The 19,114-nt window shown below is 41.5% G+C and overlaps 1 protein-coding gene across 8 annotated transcripts in view; it reads right to left on the reverse strand.

Annotated features, from left to right (window-relative positions):
• Positions 1-846: 846 nt before the first annotated feature.
• Positions 847-19,114, reverse strand: part of CFAP20DC (CFAP20 domain containing) — a 244,604-nt gene continuing 226,336 nt past the window's right edge. For 2 of the 8 annotated variants that reach the window (XM_049640836.1, XM_049640837.1), the window contains 2 exons: positions 13,481-13,575; positions 847-1,438 (listed from right to left, as the gene is read on the reverse strand). In XM_049640836.1, coding sequence (XP_049496793.1) covers positions 1,320-1,438; positions 13,481-13,575 — 214 coding nt within the window. In that variant the 3' untranslated portion in view covers positions 847-1,319. Of the gene's footprint in view, positions 1,439-8,870; positions 9,329-13,480; positions 13,576-19,114 lie in introns of those variants that run through there. The other 6 variants (XM_049640833.1, XM_049640831.1, XR_007459893.1 and 3 more) reach the window with 4 other exon arrangements.

Raw genomic sequence — 19,114 nt, forward strand, 5'->3', positions numbered from 1 at the left:
GGCTAAAGTAGGATCAAGGCTCTCCAGGTTCTCCAATCTTCAAGGTCATAACCAAGATAGCCGAACTATTTTATCATCTTGTATGCTTTCTGAAGCCTCAGTTATTTGTTTGCATTTTGTAAGTATGAACATCTTGGAGAAAAATTCATAACAAAGGTATACTTTGTGAACAATAGGATTAAAAGCTTATCAAACAGAAACATGGTTTTAAATAATGTATGATCCTTTGAACAGGAGCCCGAATCTATTCCTGAATAAAGAGCTCTTATTTCCTCTATCAAGCGACATTAAATGAAATTATAGTACTGCCATTAAATCCAATTGTACACCAATAATTTTTCATTTCCAATGGTACTCTTCTTTATTAAAGAATCTTTATTAAATAACAAAATATTCCAGCTAATATAAGTACTTCCTTGTGCTTAGTATTAATATACTTGGCACACAATTCGAGGCCATCTCCTCAAATTCAGGAAGCACATGATTTTTGCCTTGTGGCGCAGCAAGTAAAGTTACAGTGATCGCTTCCTCCATTTCTCCAGGCCAAGTCACAGAAGCAGTGAGGTGTGTAGGGTGTTCAAATGGATGGCTTCTTAAATCTGGATCCATGGAGCTAGATTTGAGTATTATTAGAATTCAGAGATCATTGGTAAAAACATTTTTTAGAAAAAGCACAGCACAGAGCTAGGCAGCTTATGTGATTAACAATGTTGTGATCTTTGGCAAACTCTGGATGAACCTTTATGTGATCATAAAATCTGACCAGTGCACAGTGTTTCCTTTTCTAAGAGTCTAAGGGAAGGGTAAACATTATCTTGGAATATTCTGGTAAAAATGCAAGGTAAATAAAAGGAGGCAGTTTAAAAGACCATCATACTTTATTTTTAATACAAATAGGTAATAAAACAAAAGGTACCCAGATATCTTTTAAATAAGAATACATTTTCTGTGTATCAAGCCATCATTTACAGATTAACACTGCAAAAATTTTGAATTAATAACTCTTAATTTGTTTCCATAAGATTATAGGAGATTAAAAAAGAATTCTATGTAGGATGAGAACGAACAAACAAGAACCAATTCGAAGTCCTAAAATCTTGTCTCTGTATTAATTGCTTCGCTGACAAAAAGATCACACGCATCTACAACAAAAGCGTAGGCATCCTTAACGTCGAACGTTATTTACAGAATAACTTTATTTCTCTCAGTTACTTTGGATTCCATGGGCCTGCCAGGCTCTGTGGTGCCCACGCAGCGGAGTCACAAGTGCTCTCCTGCTCGCCAGGCAGGCTGGGGGATCTTGGCTCTGGAGGGAGGCCTCACACCAGCTCATAGTACTTCCCTGTCTGGGGATCAAAGTAACAGTTCAGACAGGGGTCATAGAGCAGAGTCAGCACTTCCTCGTCCTCTTCCACTTCCACGCTTGGATCTTCTTCACCTATGGGGACGGGAACCACAGACACGTTAGCTGCCTGCATGGCCAGGAATTCCTGAACTGAAAGGGCAGAAGGGCCAGGAGGAGGGAACCTCCATCCCTCCCGGGAGATGCTCTTTCTGTGGGCAGAATGGCAAGGCCTGAGCCGTGGGGGAGTACCGCAGGCCTGTGGGCTCAGTACTGCAGCATGAGACTCACCAGCTTCTCTGTGAAGGACAAGAAAAGTTGAGCGTGGAGAACTGGTGGGGACGGAGACAAGAGAGCAGCAGGGCTGAGGGACTAAAGGGATCAGGGATATGGGTGGGAGTCAAGACTTGGGGGTGACAGTTCCAGACTTCATCATGGGCCAGAGCTGTGTGGATGCACCCTAAAAATGCTACCAAATAAGCCTGAGTTAAAATGATAATGTTGTTTAGTATGGAACACATATGGAAAATTGTTGGGTGATGAGTGATTTTATTAGTGGTAGGAAGGTCTTTCAAGTTTGCTGGTCACAAGGACATGGCTTCACGTTCGTCCCTTGTGACAGCCAATTAGATGGTTTGGAGGAACTCCTGTTCTTTATTATTATTTTTTAAATGTTTATTTTTGAGAAAGAGAGAGAGCACAAGTGGGAAAGTAGCAGAGAGAGGGGAGACAAAGGGTCCAAAGTGGGCTCTGCGCTGACAGCAATGAGCCCCACGTGGGGCTTGAATCCACGAACTGTGAAATCATGACCTGAACCAAAGCCAGACGCTCAACCAACTGAGCCACCCAGGTGCCCCACTGCTGCCTGTTAGTAGCAGGTTTGGTTGGTTTCCAACACATGGCATGGAATGAAAAAAAAAAAAGGCTGTTTTACTAAGATGCTTCCTGAGCACCTTATATGTGCCAGTGTTGTGCTAGGTACTTGTACACTTGATGCTATCACCAGCAAGTGAGTGCCCCCCGAGTGCTTCTGAAAACCACGTAATGAGAGCCCAGAAGTCGGAGGCAAGACCTCCCTGAGCTGGAGAGGATCCGAGCAGGCTCAGGGAGGAGAGGTGAGTAGGACAGCGCTCCTCTCTCTTCCTTAGCACAAGCTCCTCAGGACCAGAGAAAACCCAGTCTTTGGGCTGTGAGCTCACCAGGGTTAGTTTCAGAAGGGGCAGGGCTGGCATGTAATGGAGGCTCAGTCAATACTGGATGTTTTGGGAAAGGATGAATGCATGACTGTGAAAACAAAGTCTGTGCTAGTAAGTGTCACCGCCCAGAGTACGAGAAGGTGGTGGGACTCCATCTTTTGCAGCCAAAATCAGACCAAGCTGGTGCATGGATGCTGTCGGGGCAGTGACAAACTGGAGTTAAGTCCCAAGGAGCGGGGCCCGGGTGGTGGAGTGGGGGTTTGAGACTCTATGGCAGCCATTCGTCTGACCATCCAAAGACACATAAGATGATCGTCCCTGCATCAGGCACTGAACGAGGTGCTGGGGATGAGGCGGTCTAAGAAGCAGGCCCTGTTCTCACGGAGTGTGCATTGCCTTGGGCAAAACACGGAATCAGCCGACTCCTTACGCATATGGTGCCAGCAGTGGAGTAAAACGTGGAGCTACCTGGGAGGAATGAGGACCTCTGCCTTGCTTGCTAGCATCTCAACTGGTGGAGGCCTCCATGGCCAAGAAAGCACTTGCCCATACAGAAGCTCTGGATCCTGTGAAATAGAAGTTAATGTGTCCATCTGAAGGACAAGGGAAGCCGGGTCTGCAGAGTTCACCAGCTCATCCGAGGTCACTTGGTGAGTCAGAGGCAGAGTCAGGGATGAACTTGGGCTTCCAGACTCTCAGTTCCATCTTCTTTCTGCCATATGGGCACCATGCTTTTGTTAAGAAGGTGATGTGGCCACATTCAATGGGGAGCTATTACATTATGGGCATTTAAACATGGAAGAGAGTAAAAAAATTGTAAATGTGTCCTCCATTTGAAAACCTCAGGTTTGGAAACAAAAGAAATTTCATCTCTCATATTTCAAAAATCACAAAGATAAGAGAGTCCATGTGGGAGGGCAGAGGCAAGATCTGGGCTTATTTCGTCTGGAAAAGACAAAGCCTGAGGTTACAGCAGCCTGTCTGGCTTCAAGTAGATAAAAGGTGGTAAGTGAGAGAGAAGTTAAGAAGATTCTGTGGGGTTCCAGAAGGAAACAAGAGGCTCAACGGGGGCAAGTTACTAGGAGCCAGATTTTGGCTCAGCACAAGGAAGAATTTTCCACACTGTAGAGCTGACCGGGAAGTGGAATGTGGATCCCGGAGAGGGTGAAGCAGGGACCGAGGCGGCCATTTGTGTGAGATTTTATTGTGCACAGGGTGGGACCAGATCCAATGATCCCTGCGGTGCCTTTGATGAGTTTCTGGGACTCTTTGCTATAGTGGCTTATGTCCTTGAAGTATGACAGCACTGTGCTAATGGCCACGTTAATGGTGGTAGCTGACCTGAGCGCCCTGCATGGTTTCTAATTAAGAACAGGAAATCAGAGAAGGCAGGCTGCTTTTCCTTTACTTTCTATTGTTACCTTAAGAGTGGTCCCCAGGGTCCTGCCTCCACCTTCTTTCTCCATCTAAGTAGGAGAGATTGGGAATGCTTTTCAAGTTTCTCATGGAAGACGACCCCCTTTAGGTCACTTCTGCACATCAAAAGGAGGATGGGCATGTCCTTTACCTTCAGATATTCAATCCATCATCCCTTTCTTGTTTGGGCTACTTCAGAGAACAGAACCAATGAGTAACTAATGTGTGCCTGCTATGTGATGACATCTATTCAGTCTGTACCATGTCAAGGTGTGGATGGGACATTCACACATGAAACAAAAGTAGCTACTGAAGATTAGTGATGGGGTAACTGGAAGTTGCAACTGCAGAGTGGCCAAGAGCACCAGGGGCCTTAGGATTGGCAGATGGGACGGATGGGAGATTTGCTGTTGACTGCCCAAATTGACTTTAGGGCACTCACAGGCTACTTTGCCTCACTGGATCCTCGTTCCCTCATTTATCAAATGGGAATAACAAGGCCTATTTCATAGGATTTTGTGGAAGGCTAAACTGGACACTAGATAATATGCATAGCCCAGGGCACATAGTAGTTGTTCAATAAATGATCATTATTATTACTGTTAGGGATAATGACAATATTGAAATAAATCATGAAGTATAGGCTGTACATTTTTTTAGTCAGTCAGAACAGGAACAATTGATAAAGGTTAAAGTCCTAAGAAAAGGCTCCATAGAGAGGGGCAGTATGACATTTGGATAATGGAGTCAGACAGACCTGGATCCAAATCCCATTTCTACCACTTCACAGCTGTGGGACACTGGGAAAATTCAGCACTTTGAGCCTTAGCTTTCCCCTACATAAGGACAGTAATCCTGCCTGGGACAGTACCTAGGGGAACTAAGTAAGATACTCAGTTGCACTCCGCACACACAGTGAATACTCAATAAATGTTGTTACAACTGTCATCATGAAAAATGTAAGATACATGAGTTGGACACAAGAGGGGTATGCTCGCTTACATCTTATTTCCTACCCCCAAACTGCACCTGTTTGATTTTTTACTACCAAAAGAAAAAAAAAATAGTGGATTTGAACAAAACACAAAGCCCCCAACTAGTTTTACAAAGTACATTATAATAAATTCATCTTAAGATAAAAAGAGTTCTTACACCAAAAATCATGTATTTTTCAAAAAGTAAAACTAATTTTTCCATCCGGTGTAATGTTAAAACCACCTATCACTGAGGTAAATGATCATGAGTCAACATATCTCAGGGGTCTGCTGTCTGATGCTTTGTTTAGATTCCATCCACACACTGAGGGAAATTCTGACCTCCGGCACGTCATCTAATTGCTTAGCACACTCTGGGCTGGTACTTTCCAAAAAGATAAAATTTTAAGCTGGCGCTATTAAGTTAGAAAACTCAATACATTTTACGACCAGTCAGGAATCTTTCAAAGATGAAAATAACAGTTGTAATGGGCCATGGGTCTTTATCACCAACTGCAAAGGGACCGAGGTGGATCTAATTCATTAGTAGGGGTTTTGCTACATAATGCATCCAGACTGAAGCAATAACGGCTATATAAATGCATTCGTTCCAATACATATCACTGTAGGGCTGGAACCTCATGCGTCATGACCACGGGACTAAAGCGGGTTTTTGTGGTTTTTAGTACTAAAGCTTCAAATGGATGAATTTTAAAACTGTACCAACAATGACACTCGTGCAAAAATTGGGTGACATTATGTATAATTTTACATTGAAGTAAGTGCTTTAAACTTGCATAAAGGGTTTTGTTTTCATTATAACTTAATTTTCAAAGCCTCCAATTTACATCATTTTGAGCCATTGTAATCCCTACGTAATGGAATTATAATATCATTAAGCAATTACCACTATGATGTCAAGCAATGGGAAGTGTTTTGAAAGGTAATTATTGTGCATGGATATGGGGTAATTTTCAATTATATTCTTGGATGGTGCAGGGTTTGTTTTTCCCCCCAAATGCTAAATTGCTCTATTTAAAGACTGGCTACAGAAACTGTAAAAGGACAAATTAACAAATAAAACCATTCTCTGCTACCAGACTAAGAGCATCTGGACAGGGGTCCAAATTACATTTTTACTCTTCACCACATAATAAAGTCATTTCCAGTGAAGTAAAATTGCCTTTCAGATAATAATCTATTTACAAACTTCCAGCTTCATCCACTTTGAAATTGGTTAACAGCAATAACAGAAGAAAAACCAACAGAGCCAGACCAAATGCAGCAGTATTAGCTGCCCTCCCCTCTGTTAGATCAGCTCAGGCAAACAATTCCTCCAATTCACCTTTTGAAAGTCTATTAACATAAATGCTTAATTATCTACATTTATTGCATTTTAACCACAGATAATAGAAAACCTATATGCACAGGCTAAGTCTTCAAGCTTGAAAACCAATGATATGACATCAGTTTATGAGATTTAAAATCTCTGAATCAAGACACTGCACCTGATTTTCGATTTTCTGACGTTGCCATCCAGAATTTAAAAAAAAAAAAATGCATTTTCTCTCTTATAGATCTTGAGAACTGATTGACTGTATTTTTATGTGCATACCAATACACTATTGTTTAAACAATTCAATGGGGAGGGATCTCCATTCCAAACAGTCAGCCTTAGGATCAACGAAGATGACATTTTAGATAAGATCCTGCAGAGCACCAGGTACTTAGAAACTCTTCCACCAATGCCTCTCACAGTAGGGCTAAATTAACTTGTACTGAGAAAGTCGACAGTGAACTGCTGAATTTTGGTTTTCAGCAAAAATATGTCCTCAGATGGGAGAAAGATAAATGACTGACAATGGGATAAAAAGGACGAAAAGGGACTTTCTTAGAAAACTATATTGTTTCTTGGAAGGCAACTAACATGCTATGATTACAGTTCAGGTTTCATTGGGGAAATAAGTAGGTCAAGCCCTTTTGCAGAAACCAGTACCTACATTTTACATGGAAAATGCCTTTTGAAGCAACATGTTGGAGGGTTTGGTTGATTAACTGGGAATTACTGCAGTTTCGTTATTTACAGGTAGTCTCTACTTGTGAATGTGCAGTGACTCAATTGTGCTTGTATATCAAATCATGGAGTTAAACTTACACAGTGATACATCTTAAACTTACACAACGTTACATGTTAATTTTATCTCAATAAAGCTGGGAAAAAAACCTACAAAACCATTGTGCTGCTTGGAAATGTGCGGCTTACAACTCTGAATGCATTTTACTACACCCCCAGGGGGTCCCTAGCCAGACTATTGAGCTTTGAAGCCTACAGAGCTCACAGTGTCTCAATGGCCCGATTTCAGGCAAGGCAGCAACACTGCAGCTGGGGGAAAATGTATCCCAGTTCCAGCAAGGGAAGCTGAAGTCCTGGACCAGGACCCCATCTGGGATGCATCTGGGGAATAAGTAGGTAGGGATGGTTCTGGAATAATAGAGAGAGCTTCAGACACCAGCAATGTGTCTAGTATTCTACTATAGGGCTCACTTCTAGGACTCCAAAAAGAAGGCATATCTTTGTGCTAGTGAGGGTGTTGATCACCATTCTCCCACCCCCTCCCCCCAACCTCCTCTGTGCAGAAAAGACACCCCTGGGATCCTGATAGCTGCATAAGAGAAAATATCTCCCATCCCCAAGGTTAACCTGAGAACAAAAGGCAACTAACTACTTGCTTAACAGGGGAAGGGGTGGGGACTCTGGACTCAAGCATATCATAAATACTAATGAATTCATTATAAAGGGTGAGCATTGAGGTGGGGATGCTATGGGTCTAAGGAGAGTACTGAAGAGAATACTATTTTATCCAGAAAGCTTCAAGAAAGAGAACTTCCTACAGGTAAAAAATTGCAGTGGACATTTCAGTCGTATGGTTCTAACTGACCTAAAGGGAATTCTGCAGTCCTACAGCAGCATGGGGGTTCAGGGTGCAAATCGCCTGGTCAGACAGGCTTGGGTCAGAGTCCAACTCCACACTCAGTGGGTTTGTGACCTAGGCAGCGACCTTAATTCCACCTGAACAGGGTGAGACATAACAGAGCCCCACACCTGGGAATGTAGGGAGAAGTCATCGTGAGGTAACACAGGAAAACTCGACACTGGCAGGCACATTATTACTTTTACATTACCAATACTGCTTTTTGGGGGAAAGTCTCCTATGCACCTTAAATAAATCCTGAAGATACAAGGAAGATCCAAAGAGTAGACCAAATCATCCTTCTGTTTCCCATGATTCATACATTCACAACTCATCAAATATTTATGTAGCATTTACTGTGTCCTAGGTGCCAAGCCAAGCCCTTGGGGATACCAATGGTTGTTCCATGAAGCATAATGTCTGTATGATCACTAATAAAACAGATTTTAGAAGACTGCTTTTAGATTTGGAGTATTAGGTGAATGTCAAATAATTGTGCTGCAGGAAATAAGATTCTGGAAAGACTCCCTTGTTGGACCCAGAGCAGACGGCCAGATTCCCCTCTCTCTGGTTAGCTTCAGGGAACCATGAGGGTTTTCTAAATTCTTGACTAGTGATTTGGATATTATACCTATAAAATGAGCATCTGTTGCCTATTTATGTCTCATGGGAGATTAACCTGTGTTCATAAAGGAATATCCTATGTGGCCTTGCCATAAAAAAGGCACAAGAATGTTATTTTTATGAGACTCCGGCAACTCGAAAAGCACTTTTGAATGTCTTTCTTACTCAAAATCTATGTAAACGGCAGAAGAGGTTTTGCAAGCCTGACGAGAGAGGTCATTACTATTCTGTTTTGGAGCTGGTAAGCATGAATAATTTAAGGGTCATATCTGTAAAGGAACAAATGTCAAAAACAAATTGACAACTATTCTTCGAGCAAAGTCTGCTTTATTTTCCAAAGGTCAGTTTGGTAGTTCTCTTGAGTAAGTTCTGAAATCGTAACTTCCCATTTTTACATTTTACACGCACTCCAGGAAAACACATTTTTGGTTAAGTGTTAAGGGCTCGAGTGCCATGGTAATTGACATTCAGCAAGTGTGCCTCGGCCCGGAAGAAGTATGGAGAGCTGCCCATCTCTCCCTCCAGTCGACTGGTGCGGAATGCGATGCTGTTCCTGCCTGCTGGCTGGCTCTGCTGGGAGACGGGCTGTGTACTTTAAGGTGGCATTTATGCACTTGAGGTGTTCTATCTGAGGAGAAACTGCGGGTGTGACACAAACTTGTACCGAATAAAGGAGAGTCTCGGAGGCCAAATATAAGGCATGCGTGGAAATCAGTGCAGGGAGACCTCACCTGAAACGGAGTCAGGAAGCCCAGAAGGGGGGTTGCTCATCATAAGCTTTCTGTGGCAGCTGACACCGCATGCCTGGGCATAAAGAAGTTCACTTTACTGCCCCAGCAGAAGGAAGAAAGATTTTCTCCTTGACGAGCAAGAGTCTAGCCAAAGAGAAACCATTGCTACCCTGAACCCTTGCTTTAGACTTTTAGACTTGCAAAGACTTTCCTTCAAAGCAGCCTCTCCCAACTCCCTCCTTTTTCTCTACCAAGTATGGTTCCTCTCCTTTGTTCTCCAGGCTTGGCTATGCTTCGCCATAGCTTGTGTGTCCTGAATTGCCATGCCTCTGCTATTTCTAAATAAACTCATTTTGCTGGTAAAACACTTGCTCTTTTGTTTTTAAGGTTAAAACACGCACTTACTTTTGTGTGGCAACGTTTCCTAGGGCCATGTGTTAGTCAGGCCATCGTTCTCTGCTGTTCATCTACAGTTATGCCTCTAGCTCTCTAGCTCTACAGATACATCTCAGCTTCTCCACTTGTGATGGAGCTGTGGGGGGTCAGCACATCACTTCCTGGCTCTAAACCCCAGTGTCCTTGTGTAAAAGATGGGCAATGACAGTAGCTACACCTCAGTAGGCTATTATGTGAATTAAAAGGCACTGGCAGGTGTGGGTCACAGGAAGGTGAAATAAATATTAGCTGTTATGACTTTCATACTAGACATCTGAAGATGGAAGATCGCCCTTCCCTGTAAGCCAGCCCCCAAAACCACCTTCACAGGTTCTGCAGAAAGGCATGGATGTGGAAGAAGCCTGGGTCCTAATCCTAGCTGGGGCTCTGAGTGGGCACTCGACCTTCCACAAGGTCAAACACAGGTCGGTGGACTGCATCAGTGTTTTTAGCTGATTCATTGGAGCCCCAGGGCAGGGTTCTGGGTCCCTAACTGCCCCCTTTAGCCAGACCAATTCTGGTTTCATCTCTTTTATATGTTGGCATTTCATATGGAATTCATTTGAAAGAAAAGTTCTCACTGCCTCACAATAAAGTTTAAGAGCCACTGCATAAGGTGACCGTTTTTAGTTGCTCAAATGCATGGGTGTAGGTTCAATACTCCCACTGTTGAATTGTTAGAAATATACCTAAGATACTAAAAAATTGGAATGGGGGAAAACTGAAAGTAAGATTTCAATGGATGACTCATGTTTTCCCCCCAAGGTTGGTATAAAAAATGATGAGTTGAAGAACATTTCTCTCTCTCTTTTCTCCCCTTTCTCCCTTCCTGTCTTCCTACTAACAAACATATACAGAGTATCTAATAATCAACAGAAAATGTGTAGGGTACTTAGGATCCAGGAGTAAGCAAACTGACAAAGTCTCTGCTTTTAAAAACTCACAGGCTACGTAGCAAAAAAGACATTAAACAAGTAAACAAACCACGAATTACAAACTGTGAGAAGGGCACGAAGTAAATATAACAAGGTGAAGGGAGACTGACCTACTTAGATAAGATTGTCTAGAAGGGCCTTTAAGAAGGTGGGTGACAAGCCAACACCCAGGCCTGCCAGCTCAGCAATCGGGTGATCTTGTCTCTCAGTCAGCCCCTTAGTCCCTTAGATCTGGTCTCACAGCAACGTTGCCCCTGAGCCTCTACTCCCACTGGGAAAATGTGGCCACTTGTCATTTTTGACAAGCGTGGATGGGAGGGGTAGGCAGGTTCAGGGCTGAAACAGGGAACCAGAGGTCTGCTTTTTTTTTTTTTTTTTTTTTTTTTTTTTTCCCTTTAAAGAACTTAGCTGGGGCACCTGGGTTATCAGCCCGTTAAGCGTCCAACTCTGATTTTGGCTCGGGTCATGAACTCAGAGTTTGTGAGTTCAAGCCCTGCATCAGGCTCTGCTCTGACAGTGCGGAGCCTGCTTGGGATTCTCTCTCTCTCTGCCCCTACCTTGTTAGTGCTGTCTTTCTCTCTAAAAATAAATAAATAAATTTTTAAAAAATTAAAAAAAAAAAAAAGAACTTAGCTACTTAGCCCTTGAGATGTTTTGTTTTTTCCTGTAAATGAGGAACTGTGAATAGAAAATTTCAATTCCTGATTTTATGTATATTATTTTTGAAGTAGGTAATCTAGGTACTTGGTTCAAAATTTAAAAAAAAAATTATAAAAACAGTGGTTGGGCTCTGGGGCTGGGCTGTTTGGACTCCAACCCCAGCTCTGCCAATGACTCATTGTGTGACCCTGGAACAAGGTATTCAAGAACTCTGTACCTCAGTTCTCTCAGCTGTAAAAGAGCAACAATTACACACGCACAAAAACAGTGCCTTCCTCACAGCCTTGCTGTGACAGCTAGATGTTACAACTTAGCACAGCATCTGGCAGATGGCCCTAAATTAATGCCATTATGCAACAGAAGCCCAGGAAGAAGCCTGGACTGCCCACAGCCATGTCTCACTTTTCCTTCCGATGTTACCAACTGGATACTCGAAACCCTTATTTTTCTCTGACTCTTTCTAAGAACGCTATCTTGGCATATTGATATGTTGTCTAAAACTAAGCCAATAACATGTAAAGATTAACCAAATAGGAAACACTAATTTTTGATGCTATTAATTAGCTACAAACCATTCAGGCATATCAGAAAAGGGGAAAGGGACAGCTGATAAAAACCTAGGCTGCCAGGCAGGAGGGGGGCCAGATCTGGTTAACATTGGCTGGAACATTTCTATAACCCTCTGAATTTAATTTGTTAATTTGCCCTCGATGGAAGTTCTCTTTACCTTCAACATGACTGAGCTCCTGTCTGTCAAAACGTCACTTTGCAATGGTGACTTTAAGACCTCCTTTCAGCTACTTATCACTAATATATATCTTGGGTGCCTTTGCTCAAGGACCATGCTCTCTGTTCCTGTGGTTTATTTAGGACACTTAACATAACATATTATTTGTTCTCTCATGGCAAGGTCTCCTTCTGACAGCTGAGATTCTGTTTTTCTGTCATAAGTAATTATAAATGTACATCTCTAAAAAGATTCCCAATTTGGGGGGCATAATTTATTTCAGACAGTAAATCATGGAGACATCTCCATCCCTTGGGCAGCCAAAATGTACACTTCAGATGTATGAGCTCTCACTCTGAATTCTCCATACCTGAAGAAAAATGGGATGCTCCCCTTTCTCCCTGGGGCAGTTAGGGGGAAAAATGTGGCACCTTTGTTGGAGCAGTTTATATTGGCTTCAGTTTCTTTATTATTATTATTATTATTATTATTTTTAACCTCAGATGTAGCGTTCCATCTTCAAAATTCAACTCTGAAAACCATCTCAGGGAGCCCCACTCTGAGGTTATTTGCCACTGCAGCTATGCACGTTAGACTCTCCCTACCCCTTCCATCTCAAGCCCTCTGTTCCCACCAAAGATTCTTTTCCCTTCCTCCTCTATGCACTCCTGACAATCATGTTCCCTGCTCACAACCAAAAACTAATGATTCATTTCTAGGACTCTGGCCAACAAAGGGAACCCAAGGCAAATCTTCACTCCTGCTTCCTTCCCATTCTTCCATTGCTACTTGTTAGAACTCTGTGCCAGCCTTATCTTTAAAGACAAGTAGCCCTGTATTAGTGAAAACATGTATCTAGTGATGTGGGAGTATCAGATCTGCTTTATAATAATATGAACAGCTAATATTTGGTAGGTGCTATTCTAAATGCTTCGTGTACAGTATGCCTTAGTGAATCTTCATGAAAAGCTTTCAGGTGGACATTATTATCAGTCTAATTTTACAAATGTGTTAACCAAGGGGTGCCTGGGCGGCTCAGTCGGTTGAGTGTCTGACTTCGGCTCAGATTGTGAACTCGCAGTTTATGGGTTCGAGCCCTGCATTGGGCTCTCTGCTGTCAGGGCAGAGCCCACTTCAGATCCTCTGTCTCCTTCTCTCTGCCCTTCCCCTGCTTGCTCTCTCAAAAAATAAATAATTAAATTTAAAAAACAAACAAACAAATGCAGTAACCAAAAGTCATACATGTCACACAGCAGAAATTGGTAGAGCTGGAACCCAGATGAAGGTCAATTTGATACCAAAGGACTTATCATTCTATAAAATGAAAGCACAGGCTACCTCATTTTGGGGGTGCAAGCCTAAATGGTTAGCATTTAATAAAAACAGCGGCATCTCAAAGTGACTGATTTTCTCTATTTGTAGTTAACTATTTTAATTTTTTTATGTATAGCATTTTTCATATTCCTACCTTGAACACTAAAGCTTCCAGAAGAATCCAGATGCTGTTCTGTTGGCTGCTGACTAGGAGGAACAATCGGTGGGCTCAACATATTTAACCAGTCCCTAAAAAGAAAAGAAGAAAGTAAATAAACAACAGGTCTACAATTTCACATATAAGTTTCATCTTTCCCCTGGAGTTTTAATTTCCTGGGGCTTCCACAAAGAAACATTTTTTTCCTTCTTTCATATTTCAGAAGGACAAAATGTCTAGAAGTTAATATTCAGTTCTGTAATCGAGTAATATAATGTCAACCACTGAACTAACTAGTTGTTCCACATATACATCAACTAACGACAACTACTCCTCTTGAAAGATTATCATTGTGGCTCTCACACGGTACACAATCCCTCTCATATAAGAAAGTTATTTCAGTGACTCAGAAGAAATGCGGCAAAGACAAAGCTCCTTATGACCCTAAGAAAGCCTGGCAAAGTCACATGTCACTCCATGACAACACTCCAAAACAGAAGGAGGTCTTGGAGCGGTCAGAAACCAGCCACAATGGTGGGGTCTGCAGGCATTCACTAAGTGCCTTAGAGCAGCAGAGGGCAAAAGCAGGAACAGTGAGGGGAGCTGGGTCCCTGAGTGACCCGTTCCTTCAGTTCTCCCACTAAGAATGGGGGCAAAAACCACTCCGGAAAGCCCCTCCTACATTCCATCTTTCTGCCTCCAACTGCCAACCTCATTTCCCAACATTCTTTACTCCCCTTCCTCCTTCTTTCTTTCCCAGTCCTCCAGGTCCCCCTAGGAGGTAGCTGCATGCGTGTGATGCACGTGGGTGACCGCCAGAGGGTGCAAGTCAGTGTGTGTTCTACTTCAAGCCTCTCTCCTCTCTAAACTCGACACAGCTTCTTCAGGGGAAGGGAGCAGGAAGGCAATGTGAAGGATGTTCCAACGTGAGCTCTACTGCTTGCACTGATTTTATTTACCTTATTGTTCACCTTGCATCTGGATGTTTTACCTTATTCTTCTCAAGAGGAGCATGTCCTCATGACTAAACAATGCCTTTCTAAATTTCTGTATTGCCTACTGTCTTTACCTACAATGGGAGACAGTCCCAACAGTAACTAAGAGCACTGGCTCTCCAGGCCAATCTCAGCTCCATGTTTCCTTGAGAACATGGCCAAGCCACTTAACATCATAAGCCTCTTTTCTAAAGAGGAGTAATAATAGTACCTTGGAGTTTTATGTTAGGATTAAATGAAAAAAAAAAAAAAAAGGATGAAAAAATTTTGGCATGGGTATAGAATCACATTCAATAAATTTCAGCTATGACCACCATTGTCTTCATTATTGATGAAAATCATAGCACGGCTTTACCTACAATGAGAAACCATGGTAGGAGGAATTGGATTTTGTTGGAATTAAACCCAAGGTGGTAGAATGGTTACAAGTCTCTACAGGAGAAGTTTTCCATGAAAGCCCTTCACTCTTCTAGTAAAAAAAGTATCTCAATGTAAAAATTACCCAATTCCTATTTGTAATATTGTAAGACACTTCTCACCTTAGCTATCACTAGATTATGGCTAGTGAAATAAGGTGAACACAGTGTATAATTGAATTTCATAATAACACATTAAGGACACCAGAAAGGATTTGTCACAGACTTCCAAGCTAATGGGGCATTTTCTGATAAGCACCTTTTATTTAGTCCATTTCATTACAGTAGACCAAAAACTCCTACATTATGGAAAATTACAAGGTCATATACAAATTACCAGCTCCAGTGACCTCATTACTCAGTAAGAGTGTTGGAGAGCAAGGATGAACAACAACAAACAATAATGTTATCATGCGATGACATCCCCAGTGACAAATCAGAAGACATTCTGCACTGGCAACAGTAGCTCCTACTCATGGACCATGGACATGGGGAAAATGTAGATGAGGGCTGTGTGACTATTATAAAAGGCAAGACATTCACTTCTTAGGCAAGTTATTTGATTAGTATTTTTCCTTCTCAGAAGTAGCTATGAAAAGTACAGAGTTCTTTCTTGTGTGATTTTTTTGATTGTTTTAAAATAATTTCAGATTTACAGCTTTTCTGTAAGAAATACAAAGAATACTTCTTTGCAAGAAGAGTGTAAAGAACTCCAATATATCCTTCCTCCAGATTCCCCCATTTAAACACTTTATCAATTTTCTATCTATCTATCTATCTATCTATCTATCTACCTATCTATTTCTCTAAACAGGGTCTGGCAAACTATGGCCCATGGGCAAAGTCTGGCTTACTGCCTGTTTTCGTACAAGGCTATACAAAATAAGAATGGCCTTTACATTTTTAAGTGGTTGGAAAATTAAAACAGTATTGTTTCATGACATATGATCATTATATAAAACTCAATGTCAGTGTCTATAAATAAAATTTTATTGGAATAAAGCCATGTTTGCTTTTTATGTATTGTCTATGGCTGCTTTTGTGGTACAATGACAGAGGTTAAGTATTTGTTATTTGGCCCTCTACAGAAAAAGTCTTATGATCCCTGGTCTATAACTATAGGCTCATTTCTCCAACACTAACACAACACCACAGATTCATTCTCATCTCTCCTCTTGCCATAGTTGTAACTCTTTTTGATGGTGAGGTACATGGCTCCCATTATCCTCAATAAATTTACTTATTTTCTAAACTATAGGACATACCAAAAGTAGTTTCAGAATTTCTAGGCAAACAAAACAAAACAAAACAAAACCCCAAACCTACTCTCTAGAGTTCTCTATTTAGGTTTCTTTTTATCCCTTAGTCAAAATACTATGTTCTAAATTTACTTGGGTTAGATCTTTTCCCCCTCCTTTTCAGCGTGGTTGTGTTGTTTTAAATATAGCTAGACTCATCCACTTGTGTTTGTACTACATTTTAGGCATTTTTTTCTCCATTAACTGGTTTTTATTATTTTTGTTGTTGTTGAGTATGTAAAATGTTAACAGTTCAAAGTCAAAATATGCAGAAAGTCATATTCAGGTAAGAGTTACATTTCCCCCATGCCTCCTAGACTGTTTCCACCCCTTCATCACTTCTATGCCATCCTCACTCACCCCTGTATAAGAAATCCATTTCATTAGTTCTGGTATCTGCTTTCTATGTATCTTTTTGCAAAAAAATAAGCAGCTACACGTCTAATGCAGAAGGTAGCATATTATAATGACTCTTGAACTTTGATTTTTTCAACTTAAAATATAACCTGGAAATCACTGATCCCAGCTCACAGAAAGCACCTCATTCTTTTTCACAGCTGTGTAGTACTCCATGCATGACTATACCATCATGTATTTCATCACACTCTCCTATGTTTGGGCATGTTTTCAATATTTTGCAATTATTTCAATTAATGCTGCAGTGAATAACCCTGAGCTATCTATTTTTGTATACTTGGAGATATATCTTCAAGGTAAATTCCTAGAAGTAGAATTCCTGGGACAAAAGGTAAATGCATACTTGGTTTTGTTAGATATTGGCAAAAGTCCTCCACAAGAGCTGTACCACCTGTGTTCCCACCAGCAATGCAGGACAGTGCTAGTTTCTCTACAGCCATGTCACAACAGTATGTTGTCAACTTTTTAATGCTTTCCAGTCTGAGAGATAAAAACTGATATATTAAAGTAGTTCTGATTTGTATTTGTTCTCAATATGAGCATTAGGAGTGGAGTTGACTGTCTTCATTTGCATAAGGCCATGTATGTAACATATAAATATATGCATATATGCATTTTATATCAATATTTTAGGTCTGTTCATTTCTTTGCCCCTTTTTCTATCAAGTAAGCCCTCACTTTGTCATGTGTCTTTGGTTACCCTGGTTTTTTATTTTTTATTTTTTTGCCATGCAAAAATTAAAAAAATCTTTCTGTAATCAAATATATTAACCTTTTCTTTTATTGCCTCTGTATTTTGAGTTATAGTATATGGTGTGAGTTTATTCTGGCATAAAGTGTATCTAGTTTTATCTTTTTAAAAAAAATTTTTTTTTTAACGTTTATTTATTTTTGAGACAGAGACAGAGCATGAACAGGGGAGGGTCAGAGAGAGAGGGAGACACAGAATCTGAAACAGGCTCCAGGCTCTGAGCGGTCAGCACAGAGCCCGACGCGGGGCTCAAACTCACGGACCGCGAGATCATGACCTGAGCCAAAGTCGGACGCTTAACTGACTGAGCCACCCAGGCGCCCCTAGTTTTATCTTTTAAAAAGGACTGCAGAATTTTCTTGACAAGTGATGTTATTTTAACTTAAGATTTAGAAGATTTTATACAATTAAGAAATTTTGATCAGAGCAATACACTTGTTTGGCTTTTTACTAAGTATGCATTTACAAAGTATATTTTCAAAAAAAAAGAAAGAGTTCTAGGTTAACTATAAAATCAGGACTTTTCTTGCAGGACTTTTGAGAACTTTTAACACACTGAATCTCCCCAGAGGAGGACAGAGTATATACAGCACTGCCTACGTGCGTGCACCTGGAACATCTCTTCAGATCATGAGTCCATAGACCACACCTTGAGAAACGCCGCTTCAGGTTATACCATTTTCCCCATCCGGGTGCCATTGTTTTTGTTTGTTTTGTTTTATTTTCCTTTGTATATATTTAACAATTTCATTTTCTCAAGAGCATTTTTGGGTGGCTTGTTTTTTTTTTTTTTTTTAATTTTTTTTTTAATGTTTATTTATTTTTGAGACAGAGAAAGACAGAGCATGAATGGGGGAGGGTCAGAGAGAGGGAGACACAGAATCTGAAACGGGCTCCAGGCTCTGAGCTGTCAGCGCAGAGCCCGACGCGGGGCTCGAACCCACGGACCGAGAGATCATGACCTGAGCTGAAGTCGGCCGCTTAACCGACTGAGCCACCCAGGCACCCCTGGGTGGCTTGTTAATAAGCACAAGTACGTAGTCTAGCATCTGTATCTTATATGTTTATATTTTCATATGGAATATTTAATGCTAATCAACTTGACCCTTTATCAGCTTCTTTAAGCATGCCTTCCCCACAGGAAGCAGCAAACATCTGAGGAAGCGGGAGTTTGGCTGAGGCACACTCACAGAGTGACTGCCGGGCTGGGGCAGGAGATCTGAAGGGGCTCCCTGGCCAGCTCTCACCCCAGCCCAGCTACTGCGCTCTCGAGTTGGCTCTTGCTCTTTGTTCCGCCACTTTCATACTCGCCTTGTCTTTTGCACTTGATACTCTTGTTGCTTTTCTGAGCTCTGATTATAACCCTTTTCTCCCAAGGACGGACTCTTGTTTTATGAAAGCCTCTAACTCCTTTGGTGGATGAATACCCTTTCCAGTCAGGCCTGCCCTCTGAACATGCTCGGGTGCTGCTGCGTCCTCTCCCCTCCTCTCCTGGGTTCAGGCAGCCCCCTCCCCCCCAACCCAGCCTCTCTTCCTGAAACTGGAGAGGAAGGACTTCCAGGCATGCTGAGCACTGTCACCGGAAGATGTTGTTTTACCTAAGAGTCAAGACAATGGATTCACATTAAATACCACATATAAAAATATAGTGCAGATGGAGAATAAATACCATCTCGTGAATTTTCACAATGGCCAGATTTACCTAATATTAAAATCTTGGCCAAAAAAGAATACCACACTGTTTTCCTCCCACT

The sequence above is a fragment of the Panthera uncia genome, chromosome A2 (assembly GCF_023721935.1).
Source record: "Panthera uncia isolate 11264 chromosome A2, Puncia_PCG_1.0, whole genome shotgun sequence".
NCBI classification, from domain to species: Eukaryota; Metazoa; Chordata; class Mammalia; order Carnivora; family Felidae; genus Panthera; species Panthera uncia.